The sequence below is a fragment of the Trachemys scripta genome, chromosome 9 (assembly GCF_013100865.1).
Source record: "Trachemys scripta elegans isolate TJP31775 chromosome 9, CAS_Tse_1.0, whole genome shotgun sequence".
NCBI classification, from domain to species: domain Eukaryota; kingdom Metazoa; phylum Chordata; order Testudines; family Emydidae; genus Trachemys; species Trachemys scripta.
The window spans coordinates 66,803,525-66,817,524 of NC_048306.1; the positions used below are offsets into that span (position 1 = coordinate 66,803,525).

General features: G+C 43.6%; 1 protein-coding gene across 1 annotated transcript in view; it reads right to left on the bottom strand.

Annotated features, from left to right (window-relative positions):
• PAX3 (paired box 3) overlaps window positions 1-12,765 on the bottom strand; it is a 102,955-nt gene extending 90,190 nt beyond the window's left edge. Inside the window, exons 1-4 of the mRNA XM_034782447.1 lie at window positions 12,348-12,765; window positions 10,768-11,003; window positions 8,941-9,070; window positions 7,735-7,869 (exon numbers count right to left, since the gene is read on the bottom strand). Of these exons, the coding sequence (XP_034638338.1) occupies window positions 7,735-7,869; window positions 8,941-9,070; window positions 10,768-11,003; window positions 12,348-12,432 (586 nt within the window). The 5' untranslated portion in view covers window positions 12,433-12,765. The remainder of the gene's footprint in view (window positions 1-7,734; window positions 7,870-8,940; window positions 9,071-10,767; window positions 11,004-12,347) is intronic.
• Between the last annotated feature and the right edge of the window lie 1,235 nt (window positions 12,766-14,000).

Consider the following 14,000-nt stretch of genomic DNA (forward strand, 5'->3'; position numbering starts at 1 on the left):
TTGGAATCAGGCCCTTTTAAGTTAAGGAGGTTAATTTTTTAAGGCTGCAAAACAAAATAAAACCATCGTTAATCAAATATTAGGCTATGTCTACACTAAAGACCTTGCAGTTGCACAGCTGTACCAATGCAGCTGCGCTGCTGTAAGATCTCCCGTGTATGCCGACAGGAGAGCGCTCTCTCGTCGACATCATTTAGCCACCCCCAACGAGCAGCGTTGACAGGCAAGCGTCTCCCGCCAACATAGCGCTGTCCACACCGGAGCTTCTGTCGGTGTAATTTATGTCATTCAGAGGGGTGTTTTCTTCACATCCTTGAACAACGTAAGTTATACCAACAAAGTGCTAGTATAGACATAGTTTCAAAAAAGGGAGGTGTCATTCCTCTGTGTGTATCAGAGGCCCTGTTGCCAAATGGAATCATTTCCCCTTTTGTTTGGGGTATTGATAGCATTATTGTTTATATGGCACTAATGGTGTGCAATGAGTAAAACATCTAGCACGCCTTGAAAATGTTTCTTGCCTTATTTGACCTTCAAGATAGTAGTCTCAGGGCCTGATACTGTGAGTTGTGGAGCACCCTCAATTCTCTCTGAAGTCAATGGTAGTTGCAGGTGCTTGACACCACTTTGGAAATGCTCAACAACACTTTATTGGATGGATCATACCCTAGTTTATTTGTAGGTTCAATAATAGGTGCAAACTTATCTGGGGTTTTTTTGTTCTGTGTTTGTACAGCACCTAGCACAATGGGGTCTTGGTCCATGACTGGGCATCCTAGGCACTATCACTATAAAAACAATAAATATTAATATTAATAATAAATCCTTCAGTCCTTACTCACTTTTTAGTCAAACAGATTTCCCTATTTTCTTGTCTATTTCAACTGTTTGAGTACAGTAACTCCATTCTAATTACACAAGTTTAATTCTTAGAGATCCTAGTGATAAAATATTTGAAAGTACTTTTAAGAAATTCTAGATTCCATAAAATAATTGCTCTCAATCACAGAATTATCTCATTTAGTTCCATATCTGATTTTTTTTACTAGGAACATTTAGAACAAATATACTTATTAGAACTCTGTAAGACAAAATCTGTGGTCTTACTATTGAACTACATATAGCATTTGTATTGCTTACAGTAGGACAAATAAAACGTGTCACTTGTTTTAGAGAAAGTATGATTTGGTGGCAGACATACACAGAACATATATAGTGCTTTTCAGCTGTAGATCACAAAAGTAAATAAGTGTACTTAGCCCTGTTCTCTAAATAGGAAAACTGCACCAGAAAGAGATGGTACACCCCGGGTCACACAGCCATGAATAGAAACTACTCTGCTTCTTTCCAGTCCCATGCTCTAACCACTGGACCAACATCGTCCCCACAATGAAGAAATTAATGGAGATACACAAATGGATATTTGGTTCCTGTACATCAACCCTCTTCTTTGGGAAATTAATCAGATTAATTAAACGGACTAAAAATATCCTCTTGAAGGTTATCTAGCAACCAAAATTAATCCATCATGGAGCCCATCTAGCCTATGCTACCCTTTAGATCATGTGTAACCACTTCAAAGCTCATGCATCAAGTCAGTAATTGTAACATTGCATCTAAATATTTAAGCTAGAGGCTGGTAGTCGCGTGTCCCATTTACAGTCAGCATCTGTCCTCTAATTCCATTACAGTACAAAGCAAAAATGTTTCTCAAAACTCACAAACAGGAAAAGCATCATACGGCTATAGAAACGGCAACAGCTTCGGCTTTCTAGTTACTGAGTGGGGCTTTTGTGTTAAGATCTTTCTTTTCTTTAAACTCCCCCCACAAAAAGAGGGGTGGTGGCAGAAATTGCACTAATGTGAGCCTCAGGCCAAAAAAGAAAAAAGAAAAAAAAAGTGGGGGGGGAGGAGGGTTTGATCCAAGATGAAAGTAAGAAGGAAATAAAGGAGGCAATTTAGTCTGCTGCAGCCTGAATTGCTCACTCAGAGAAGCCAAGGGTAGAGGGTGGGGATGACTAGGGCTCTTTGGAATAGTGCGCATGACTGGGGAAGAATCCATTGTGACTATGCCTGGGGGCCAATTCCATTGGGTAGGAGAACAGAGGGTCCCATTTAAGCACTGAGCAGACTGTGTCATCCAGTGCAGCAGCAGCGGCCGTATCTCCCAACCAGTGCAACACAGCTCCTGATCCAGCACTGAGAAGGGCCGAGAAAGAACTCTATGCTGCTGCACCCATCATTTGATCTTTAAAAAAACCACCTAACTTTCACTCAGAAAACAACAGCCATCTCATGAAGTAGGGAGCCATCAAATTAGCCAACACAGCATTTCACATATAGATTAAAAGGTACATGCAACTCCCCCTTATAAATCAGTTTTTCCAAAAATATGATGTATAAAGGCATATCAAAGTTTCTCTTCCAAGCTCCTTATTTATGGACTATGCCTTTATAAGAAGTATATAATACGCCTACATGCATATAATATATAATATCTATACCGTCTATATCTACACCAATCTACATTTATATAGCTATATTTATCTCTAAAGATACATTAATATCAATAGTTATATATAATGGGCATAGACAACTGGAAGCTTGGGGGGACTTTAGCCCCCCAAAAATTTAGGGATTGCATTAATAAATAAAAGAAACACTGGAACAGAAGGTCATTTATCTCACTTTACTTAAAGTAGACAAATTTACAAAACCACTGATTAAAGATGTAGTCAACAACTATTATTTTATTATTTTTAACTCTAGCCCTTCCCCCCAATAAAAAGTTGCCTATACCTTTTTATATTTAGAGAAAGATATAGCTATAGCAATCATAAAATTATAGGACAGGAAGGGCCCTCGAGAGGTCATCTAGTCCAGTCCCCGGCCCGCGTGGCAGGACTAAGTATTAATGTAGTGGATGTGTCAAGATCTGAGTATCTATAATCAAAATAGAAATATAGCCAGATATAGATATGATGTATTTCTATATTACAGATTTGTGTTTATATTACAAGTATATATGTGGTGTTTACATCTATGTGATAAATTGCCAGGCCATATGATATACTATATTTATCAAGCACTTTTGCGCACTTTATCTGCACTCTTCCCTTCATCCAGCTCTGCCAGGACTACTTCTAACATCACAAATCTCTGAGCAGCTTTAAACAGCTGCCATCAAAACCAAAACCAAAACCAAAATGTTGGTTTCTTTCTTTCTTTCTTTCAAATGAGGAATTTCCCCCCCTAAATCATACAAGACTGAGGTGCAAAATGGATCAGAGATGAGCTAAAAGTCTGATACCTTCTAATTGAACAGAGTGCTAGCATTGGAAAGGGGAGATTGCTAGTCTCCAGAGGGATGCATCATTTGTTTGCATCTCTATTATAGGTAATTCTAAAGGTTTCTGGAGTGTATTAGTCAGATTTTTTTCTCTCTGAATCCTGCACTCATGGTATTAAGGTAACCTGGCTCTGTAGGGCCAGGGCTATGAAAAATAGTAATAGCATTGTATAAAACTCTTCAAAACATTCCTAAAAGAATACCCCTCACCCTGCAAAGTATGTACCACACTACCCGTACAGAATATATGATGGTGTGGTGCAATGGTAAGCTTTGATTGGCAATTGTTTGTGACAACCCATAAAAATCATGTGTGGCTTCACCATTTGTGAGCAACAAACCCAGCCCAAACTCATGACAATAAACCCTGTAACCTATACCACCATGTATTCTCTATTTAGATGGCTGTATGAGGCCAAATCCTGTTTTCATAATTCACAGTCCTCAGATTTAAGTCAATGGAATACCTGCAAGCATGACCCTGCACCACTGAAGTTACTGGGAGCTTTACCAATTACTTTAATGGGTGCAGAATCAGGCATTGTGTGAATAAAAAGAGCAGGATCTGATGATGTTTTTAACCTTAAATACAGATTCTGGGTGAAATCATGGCCCTGCTGATGTCAATGAGTTTTGAAGCAGAATCTTGATTACAGGCCAGATATGTAAAGGTGGTGCATTTTAAATTATATTCTCCAAAAAATTATCTCTATAATACCCTGCCCGCACTAACATTTGTGCTAACAAATCTCTTCTTGATCTCACCTTTCCAGCATCTCTGCCACTTCTATAATAATATTGAGTGGCAGAAGGACACAAGGGAGGATGGGAGGATGACTTATTGTAATGAAGAGTTTCATTTCCATGGGATAACCAACTCTTACCAGGAACTTAAGAGACACATTTCAAAAGCCCTGATCCTGCAAAGAGTTGTGTGGCCTTGACGTCCAGTGAAGCCCTTGTACCCAATCCTGCACCATTTAAATAAACGGGAGTTTTGCCAGCGGCTTCATTGGTAATAGGCACCATGGGTCATTCATGTCAGCGGAAGCTAAAGGAGTTCAGAGCAGCACCCTCTCAGCATCAAGCCTCTCTACCCAAAATAATCTAAGATAACTTCATTTTTAAAAATATCCATATTAAATATTGACATGAATGACAACAGCACTGGCAATGACGATTTATTTTCCCAAAAGATCCCTCCGTTTCCTTTGAGATCCAGGTTGTTAGTTCTCCCTGACTCTGTGAAATATCACCGAAACTTTGGCTCAGGCCAACACTGGGGCTAAAGCCTAAGCTTCAAGCAACAGGGTGTGAAAAAGCACCAAGAGAATTCTGAGCTGGAGTTGAGTTGTGGGGGTTTGATTTTTTAATCAGATAGTGATCTCCGTCCATGTAATAGGTGTTGTTGACTGGATCGGGGATACTAGCTAGACTTCCTGTTTTATCTTTTTTAAATATCAGTGCTTGGCCAGTTAAGATAAACTCTCTGGACATATTTGCCCAGATTTTCAAAAATGACGAGTGATTTGGGGCGCTTCCGTTTTTGTGTGTCCAACTTGAGCCACACTGAATATTTTCAGAAGTGCGTGGCACTTTCTGAAAAGTGGGCACCTTTAAAGTGTCTCAAGCTGGGCACTCAGAAACCCAAGTCACCCAAAACAACCAGGGCTGTGGGTTTTTTTAAATCTTGGACATTGGTTTTAGCCATTGCTTGCCCAGTCCTGGCCTGAAGGAATTACTGGGTAAAATTCTGCACCCTCCATTATAAAGGAAGTCAGACTACATAATCAGAATGGTCCCTTCTGGCCTTAAAATCTATGAATCCCCTAGCATTTTTCAGTGTGTATGTATATACACACACACACAAGATGAAGCTTCCCTGAAAGCCCTAGTAACACTGAGTTAGAGTCCTAGTTTAGGGGATTTTTGTTTTGTTTTGTTTTTACAATACAGAGGGATACTATAGTTTTAAAGAATGGCAGTTGTCCTTCTTGAATGGCAGTCGGCATCTCTAGATGTCTAGAAAGGCTAGAAACATTTTGTAGGTGAAAATAGCCACTTTTTCCACGGTGGAGAGTCCATAAAACTGCTCGAAGCATTGGCTATTGGGGCTCATTGAATAATTCATCCCTCATTGCAAGCCCATAATGTCTTTTCTCGGCCTTTTGTGGGGCTGTTTTCTCTTCTTTTCTCCTTGAATTATAAAAAGGTTGCCTTCTTTTGTTCACATCAAGCTGCTGCTAGCTGAAGCTTTGTCTGTGCAAAGCTAAAGTGTGAGTTTCAATGGACTCTCCCCTCTTTGTTTTCCAAGTTCATCTCCAAGTGTAGATTGTGTATAGAAGGCCTTCTTTGTAAAAGCTGGAAAAGTTGTACAAATGTTTGACCAGCTCATTTGGTACTTTTGTCTCCTCTTCTTCAGCGCCTATGCATGTGCAGGACAAGCTCTGGAGGAGGAGTGCTAGGACCTTCTAGCAACAAGTCCCACAGCACTGGCAACAGCCTCTCTATCTCCCTACCAAGCCCAGGCCTGGAAAACTAGGCACAACAACAACAACCTGCAGAGAGTTGTATCGTTTTCCTCTTTCTTGCTTAGGTTTTGATTTCATTGCATGTACTTCCCAGCACCTAACACAGGTTTTTCACAGGGCAATAATAAAAACCTAGGCTTGAAATAAATGCAAACCTCAAGCCACTGAACTGGGTTTCTATTTTTCTTCAGCTAAAATTGCTATTTATTTTTAGACTTTGATTGGGTTTTATTTTGAAGAAGACTCTTTTCTTTCCTCCCAATGTTCTCCTAGTGCCTAACTTCCAATTCCAAGGAATCTGAACTATTTCAAATGATTCACAACAATAGCGGGCTAGAATTGGGAAATTTTCAGCAGTATGCAAAACTGCCCTAGAAGGAAATACTCTGCCTGAGATGGACTTGGAAATTACAGGAACTGTTGGTTTTATTATCGCAGGGTCCTATCCTGCCAGGTTTATTCAAGCAAAAACTCTCACTTGAAGCCAATAAGCCAGAACAAAGATGGCAGGATCGGGCCCCAAATCAAGAGACTCGTTCCCCCTTTAAAAAGTGATTTCAATTTGAATGATGAAAGTCACAATAGCGGTTGGGTTGAAGAACTGGCAGGGGCTGGGTTTGACCTGCTGGCCAGAAGATTGCACACCCCGAATATACTTTTCCTTTAACACCAAGCCCCGAGAACGAGCCACTTCGATCAGAGAAAACACCCGCCTCCAGTTCCCAGCCAGAGTACCTGGTCAAGCGTGAGACTGCTGAACGCCAGAGCTAACGGGGCTCGCGGGGCCTGAGATGTGATTTTAGTTCCTCACGGGGCACTCTGCACCGTGCAATTAGGCATATCTATAATAATCTGGAGGGGGTCTGTCTCTGCGATCTCCTTCCAGGGATTGTTTAAAGTTTCCCTTGCTGTTGAAAATCCAAGCAAAGTAACCAACTCTCTCTCCCTGCCTCCGACTCCCTCTTGAATATTAAATACACCAATCCGTTAATTTAAAGCGGCCGTTAGATGAGATTTAAAATTGCGTGGGATTTAGATGTACGTGGGAATTTCCCTTTGGGCATTAGAGAAATTGCGCTAATCAGGAATGGGCTTGTGTGCGCCTGTCTCTTGTGCGCCCTCAACTATGGTCCTTGCAAAGTCGGGGGACAGCGAATTCCATCGGGTCAGTGGAACGCAACTAAGGCCAGGGGCCATGTGCAGCTAGGACATGATGACTCCTATGGGAATCAGGTGTGTGTGTGGGGGGGGAAAGTAATGAAAGGAAAAGCAACTCAGGTGGGGTCGGAGCTTTTCTTCCACAAGGGCATTGCCCGCCTTCCTGGGGACCCTCAGCAGGCTCCGAGGGAGCAAAAGATGCCTGGAGAGAAGCGCCCCCGCCCTTTGATCTCGCTGCCATCTGCAGAAAGGTGCCAACAGCTCTCACGCCTAACGCCAGCTTTTACCACCACCACGAGAAGGCCTCATAAAACCCCTAGCAGGGCCCCGACCAGCCACTTCCGACACACTTTCTCCGAAGCCATCAGCCTCTAATGAGAGCGAGAGACCAACCCGGCCGGGACAACAAACAGGGCAGAGATAACCTACAAATCTGACCTCCCGGCGAACAAGGTTCCTAGGGTCAAGAGGGAAACAAAGAGCGCACGTGAACCCCGCTCCATTGGGCTGGGTTTAATAACACCTCAAGCAGGCACCTGCCTCCAGCGCCGCTGGACCAGTCCCCCTCCCCAGCAGCTAACGTGTGTGCGCATCGCCCCACGTCCTTCCCTTACTGCCAAGGCGCAAAGCCCGATCCAGACGCTGCAAACAAGATTCCCACTTCACTCCGCGTCTGGGGGGAGCGATTGGCTTTACCTCGTTCGCTGAGGATCCCATCAATGCTATGCTTGGTCTTCTTGTCACTCTCTTCCGCTTCTTTCCTTTCCAGTTCGGCCTCCTCCTCTTCTCCTTTCCCAAATTTACTTCTCAGAATGCGGCTGATGGAGCTCACTTCAAGGAAAAACGAAGAGCTGTAAAGCAGCGGCGCTTTGCTGGCTTTAAAACAACCTCTCCCTCTCGGGACCTCGGCAGTGAGTGTCCCTCTGCTGCACCCTCATCCCTATAGAACAGCTGCCCCAACACCAGCGCACATCCAGAGACATGCTGGTTTGATCCTTGTCAATTCAGGCCACTACAGTGCATTGGTTTTTTACATCCCCCGGTTAAATTCAGGGGCTTCACTGCCTGTGAGGTTAGTGTCTATAAATCCTTATATTCCCTATGGGTTTTTTTTAATGGGCTGAACATATACGGCAAGATATTTTTGTTTTCTCCAAGCCAGTAAAGTCTGCTGACCAGAAAGCATTACAAGGGAAATTACAACAAAATGACCCAGAGAGCAAACTATTTAGGAGGCCTCAAACGGCAGGGTTTCGATTTCCACGCCGGAATACTTGTCTATTGTAACAAAAACAACCCAGAGGAGAAAAGAAAAGCAGCCTTGGTTCATTTATTTGTTTCCAGATTCCAATCTGCAAAACAAACCCATGCTCTGAACTATCTCCTTGGCACAAACCGGGAGAGGTGGGGGGGAGGAGTGCAGTTGGTTTTTAATTAAAAACAAACTGCCCCACCCCAGTGCAGAAATCCTCCCCGGGATCCAGATGTTTAACTTGTACCCGTGGTTCATGCCGATCGTTTTATGAAGTTAGGAAAGTGACTACCCCGGACTGCCTGTCGCCTCTTGCAAATAGCACCGCGGCACCTACTAGGTTCTAGCTTTAGATTCCCTTTCAGAAATGATGTTCATCACTGAACGAACGCTTTAGCTCATCCTCTTCCTGCAATAGACCCACAGGATATATATATACTGCTTGCCCAACCGCCCACCCCAAGCACGCGCTTTGCATAATAAGACCCCAGATCTCATACACTTAGGGGGGATAATGTAAGTTCATTAAATATTTTATGGCTCTGGAAGACGACTCTGGATAAAGGTGGCCTCTCCAAATGGCCTCAATCAATAGAGTGTGAGTGGCTGTACTGAGCCTGCTGAACGGAAGTAAGAATAGACCCCAGTACCTGAGGGCACGGTGTTTCGATCGCAGACCCCGTCTTTGAGCAGTTTGTCCCGGATCTCCCAGCTGAACATGCCGGCATTCTCCCTCTTGTATTCCTCGATTTTCTTCTCAACATCCGGCGTTGTCACCTGCTTTAATACAACAAACCAGGCGGACACCAAGTTTGTACAGTTTGGATTTAATGCAAAAGGATCACAGCGAGACGCGAAGGTTAAATTCTGCCGCGTGAATCCGGAGTAATTCCTTTAGCCTGACTGGAGTCGCTCCGGATTTACACCCCGTTAAAATTCAGGGCACGATCTGGCCCCTTTGGATCAACGTCCTTCTGCTTTTCAAACTGACTCAGGACTGCGAGATACATACAACGAGCCCGATCCTGCAGTCCCCAGAACGGCAAAACTCCCTAGGAAGTCCATTGGGGTTGCCTTCGCATGAGAATTGAAGGATCGGGCCCATAGTAATCAAAACCTAAAGTGATCTAGTAATAACGTTTGTGTATCTGTACAAAGGGTGGTGAGCACAGAAATGTCCACAGAGAAGATGAAAATCGCAGTAAAAGTATTGTCAGTGACAGTGTAACGATCGGGAAAAGAGATTAAACTGTGCTAAAGTATAACTCAAACTGCAAGTACAGACCCAACCTCGGAAATTTAGCAACAACAGAAAATAAGTCTAACAACAACAATGTTGATTTTTCTAAATATCATAAACAGACACTGACAAACGCACTGTTCTGAAATTTTGCTCGGATGTCCTAAAAAACGAAAATAACGTTGAATTAAAAACCCTGGAAATCAGAACTAGAAATAATTTTCCAGATAATATGCCTGTAGAATACATAAAGTAATTTATTCTAAAATTTGGTATAAAAGTTTAATAATCCCTGCGTTAAAGGAGCAGCAGAGGAGAAAGAAAGAAAGAAAGAAAGAAAGAAAGAAAGTTTTTTTTTTTGGGGGGGGGGGATATATATATAATACAAACAAGTTAACAATCGTCCAACGATCTATAGTTGCCTGTATACACACTCTTTGGGTGTATGTATGTGTAAATATAAGTAGCGTTTGAGCAGTCATCTATGATACTAGCTGCATACATTGATAGATCTGTACAGCAACATGTTAAAAAACACTCCAGAATATAGGACCCGATCCTGTAAACTCCCCCGCCCTGACTCAATGGCTAGACCAACGGACTCCAACTGGCCCTCTTGCACGCTCCATCCTGGAAAGAGCTCAACCCCTAAGCGGCTCCCACAGGTTTTGGTGGTGGGTATGTGGGGACCATTCGGAGGTGAATAAGAGTTTGCAGGATCGGGCCTTATTTCTTTGATTCAGTTTTCGAAGTTTTTAAAATATTTATGGGACAGCGAAGTTCTAGAAATAGGGTGGGGACGGGGTGGGAGGGTACACACAGCACTTTGCACACGAGTGTGTGTGTGCATCTCCGTGCACACACCGTGTGGGGGAGTGTGTTGATTTCTAAGGTGTTTACATGAGCACAGGCAATTACGCAGCCTTTGATTACATTTTGTCTCTTGCATTAAATACAGCAGACTCTTTCTCCTCAGATGCTGCAGCCTGAAAATCCTTAGCCAGAACCAGGCTTGTGTGAAGTTTACTAGCCCCAATAAGGCTTTGTCCAAATGTGCATCCTTCCCCAAATCACAGCAAAAGCGCAGCGTGCCCTCCTGCCTCCCCCGAGCCCATCCTGCAAGGGGCTGAGCGACCTCAGCGCTCACTGAAATCGACGGGACAGGAGGGGAAAAGGCTCAGCACCTGGCAGGGCCAGGCCCTAAACACAGTCACCACTGCGTTGCTGATCTCCTCACCTTGGGCTTGCTGCCCCCGATGGCCCCCGGCCGGATGGAGCCAGTCTCCTGGTACCTGCAGAGGATTTTGGAGACGCAGCCGTGGGACACGCGCAGCTGGCGAGAGATGACACAGGGCCTGATCCCGTGATGGGCCATCTCCACTATCTTGTGTCGGATATGGTTGGGTAAAGGCCTGCCATTGATAAAAACTCCACCGAGCTGATTGACTCTGCCCTGGCCTAACGGAGTAGACACTAGAAAGGAGGGGGAAATGGAGTTACTTGTTGTGTGTGTTTTCAAGTCAACCCGACTTTCTCAGTGCGCACACACTCCCCCATCCACATGCACACAAACACGTACCCGAGTTCATCCGCTCCCATCCTTGCGCCAGTTTAGTGCTAGGTTGCCTGGCTGGACAGATCTGTGATGGTTAGAAACCCTGGGAGTGCCTGACAGCTGAGAGTCATCTTCGCACAACAGTTAAATAATGTTTCAGATTTATCAACAGAGCGCCTTCAGAGAAAGGAAATATTAAGTGCTAGTGGGAACCTATTTCCAGAAGCAACTTCAGGAGCCAGATGACACATCTTATTCGCATGTTAGTTACATAGGTACCACTCGGCCCTTCCAGTTAGAGGGGTAACTGAGAGCCCTGACAATTTCAGGATTTTGTGAATCTAATCTAATCTATCTGTAAAACTGACTGCAGGAGAAAACCAGCGTAAAATTTTCACCTGTTACACTCTCCATCATTTACTATTGGAAAGACTTTAATTATCTACTTTAATTAGCCGCTACTAATGGGCTCCTGGTAGAAGTGAAAAGGGGGGGAAACATAAAACTTCCGGAAGAATCTTTTAAAGGGTTTGGAATATACAATTCTAACCTGCTTCCTGTTATTATTCTTCCGCGACTCTAAAATTGGGTTCCTGGTGTCTCCTTTTCTTTTAGTTTCACCCCTCATCGCTCGCCCCTTTAACCGTTTTTACAGAAACGTTAATACGGAACAACAGTTTGAGAGACTCTACTCCAGGGGGATAGGGGAAGTGAACTGGTGTCTAAAAGTCCGTTGCACTTTTTTAAAGTATTACCGTCCTTAAACTTGCCGAGAAGCTGAAGAGATTTAGAGCCGGATATTGCAGTCCTTAATCAGGCTAACTTCCCATTGGTATCAGTGGGAGTTTTGTCTGAGTAAGGGGTGCAGGATTGGGTCCCAAGATTAAGAAGACAGAACCCCTGACAATCAATAGGATCTCCCCCAACTTTATTCTGGGGCTCTAATTTGCAACGCTGCCTTCTTCAAAACAGAATCCGTGTTTTGCTTATGTGGAGAACGTTAATGCAAACAATGTATATTATATGTGTGTGCATAAATTGTGAGGGAGTCCTTTTGTGCAGTCACTTTTCCATGTTGTTAAAAGTTTTTTCTAGCCCTAACCTTGTGCAGTTGCAGTTCTAATTTGTATTTTAATCTAAGTAACTAGTGCACAGCATTGGGGGGAAAAACGTTTCTCAGCAACACACACACAGGTTTGAACACACACACACAGACACATACGGGTTTGAAAATTCATCATACAGCTAGAGAGCATTCCTACCTTCTAATGGAAATCCGCTGCGAGGGTAGTTCTGCCCGGGAGCTGGTCGCATCATTCTTGGGACAGCTCCAGCTAGAGTTGTCATGTTGTATACAGCTTTACTTTAATACTATATCCAGGTGAATGCTGATATACGAGAGATCAGCTCTGGCAATAGATCCCACTGAAAAAGGGAAAGTCCTGGAAAAAAGGGAGGGGGAAGTTGGGGAGGGGGGGACGACTTGCTCTCCTTTTGTCAATAAGACGTGATATCCCAAAGCAAAGGGGAGAGAGAGAGAGAGACAAAAAGGAGAAAGGGAAACAAAGTTTGGGGCGACGAAGGGAAACTTGCATACAAGTCGCGGGAAAGAGCTCAGGCGGCTGCTGGCCACTGTGTGAAGATGAGCGCACTTTGATATGAAAAGGGGGAGGGGGTGGCAGGAATGATTTCTTCCTGTTGTTGATACAGAGTGAAAGGAACTCGGCTCTGGAGTATTTATTAGTTCTTTCCCCCAAAGCTTCATCAGGATCTCTGAGCTGCGATTGGCCAGCAGGGAGACTGTCCCGTCTGGAGAAGACAGGAGCTGATTGGGTGAAATCTGCAACTTTCTCTTCTCATCATTACAATCGAGGCCTCAATCTAGGAGTGTGACCCAGGCATTGCCTCTTCCCTTGATAAAGTGTCCTTTCATAGAATGGCTGGACAGGAGAAAATGCAAAAGCAGGGGAGAAAGCAGCCTTCAGTGGGGAAACTGTTCATTCCTTTTACAACTGTCTTGGCACAATGCCACTTGAAGGAGATTACAATAAGGAAGCAACCAGACACTTGCATTTCTTGAAGTCGGTCTCTCTGGTCACCTTTTCTTTCCTGAGGGATTGTAGACGTACAGCTGTATGCTGTCCTGGTCAAACAGCCTGCGAGAAATTAAAGGGGAAGTTGTGTTTCTATTGATACAGTTCTTTGTCTGCCTATTTCCACCAGCACATCTTCTCTGAGAATGTGTGAAGGGAGGAATAAAACTGTCCTCTCTCTCCTTGTCTTTCTCGCTTTCTCTTTTCGCTGAAATCGGTAGCAATGGAGAATAAAATCTCTGGAGCAAATGGTGCTATTCGGTTTTTAAGCAGAAGTATCCATTGTTCCCACTGGGAATTTCTGCTTTAAGAACGGATGGCAAAATGTGGCCCTATATTATATATTTGTCCGTGTGTGTGTTAAAGTAAGTCTTGCTAACAAGCATTTGTTCCCAGGAATTTATTGTAGTATTCAAACTAAACTGCTGGAAAAATAAAAGAAGTAAAGTCTGACTAGGAGCTGAAGTGACCACAGCAGGATATGACGCCAGGAGTGTTGTAAAGACTGTCTGTCCTTAAAGAAGGTACTATTGTGCATGTCCTTTTATTTATAACTTGGTAAGTGCCAGCAAACTCGCCTCCTTTACACTCTGAAGTGCCAGCCCGGCTTTGCACAGTGCTCTTTATTTGCAATAGTCTATTCAGTAACTGTCACTCTCGAGCCTCAAGTTATTCAAGACCTTAATCAATCAAAAGGATGAGAATCGTTCAGGTTTCCCCCCCCTTTGAAATACAGGAAACAATGAGTTCTAGGCTTAAAGTTTCCCCTTTCCCTTTACGATTTGGGGATTTTTCTGTGGCTGATTCCGTTCACTTTGGGGA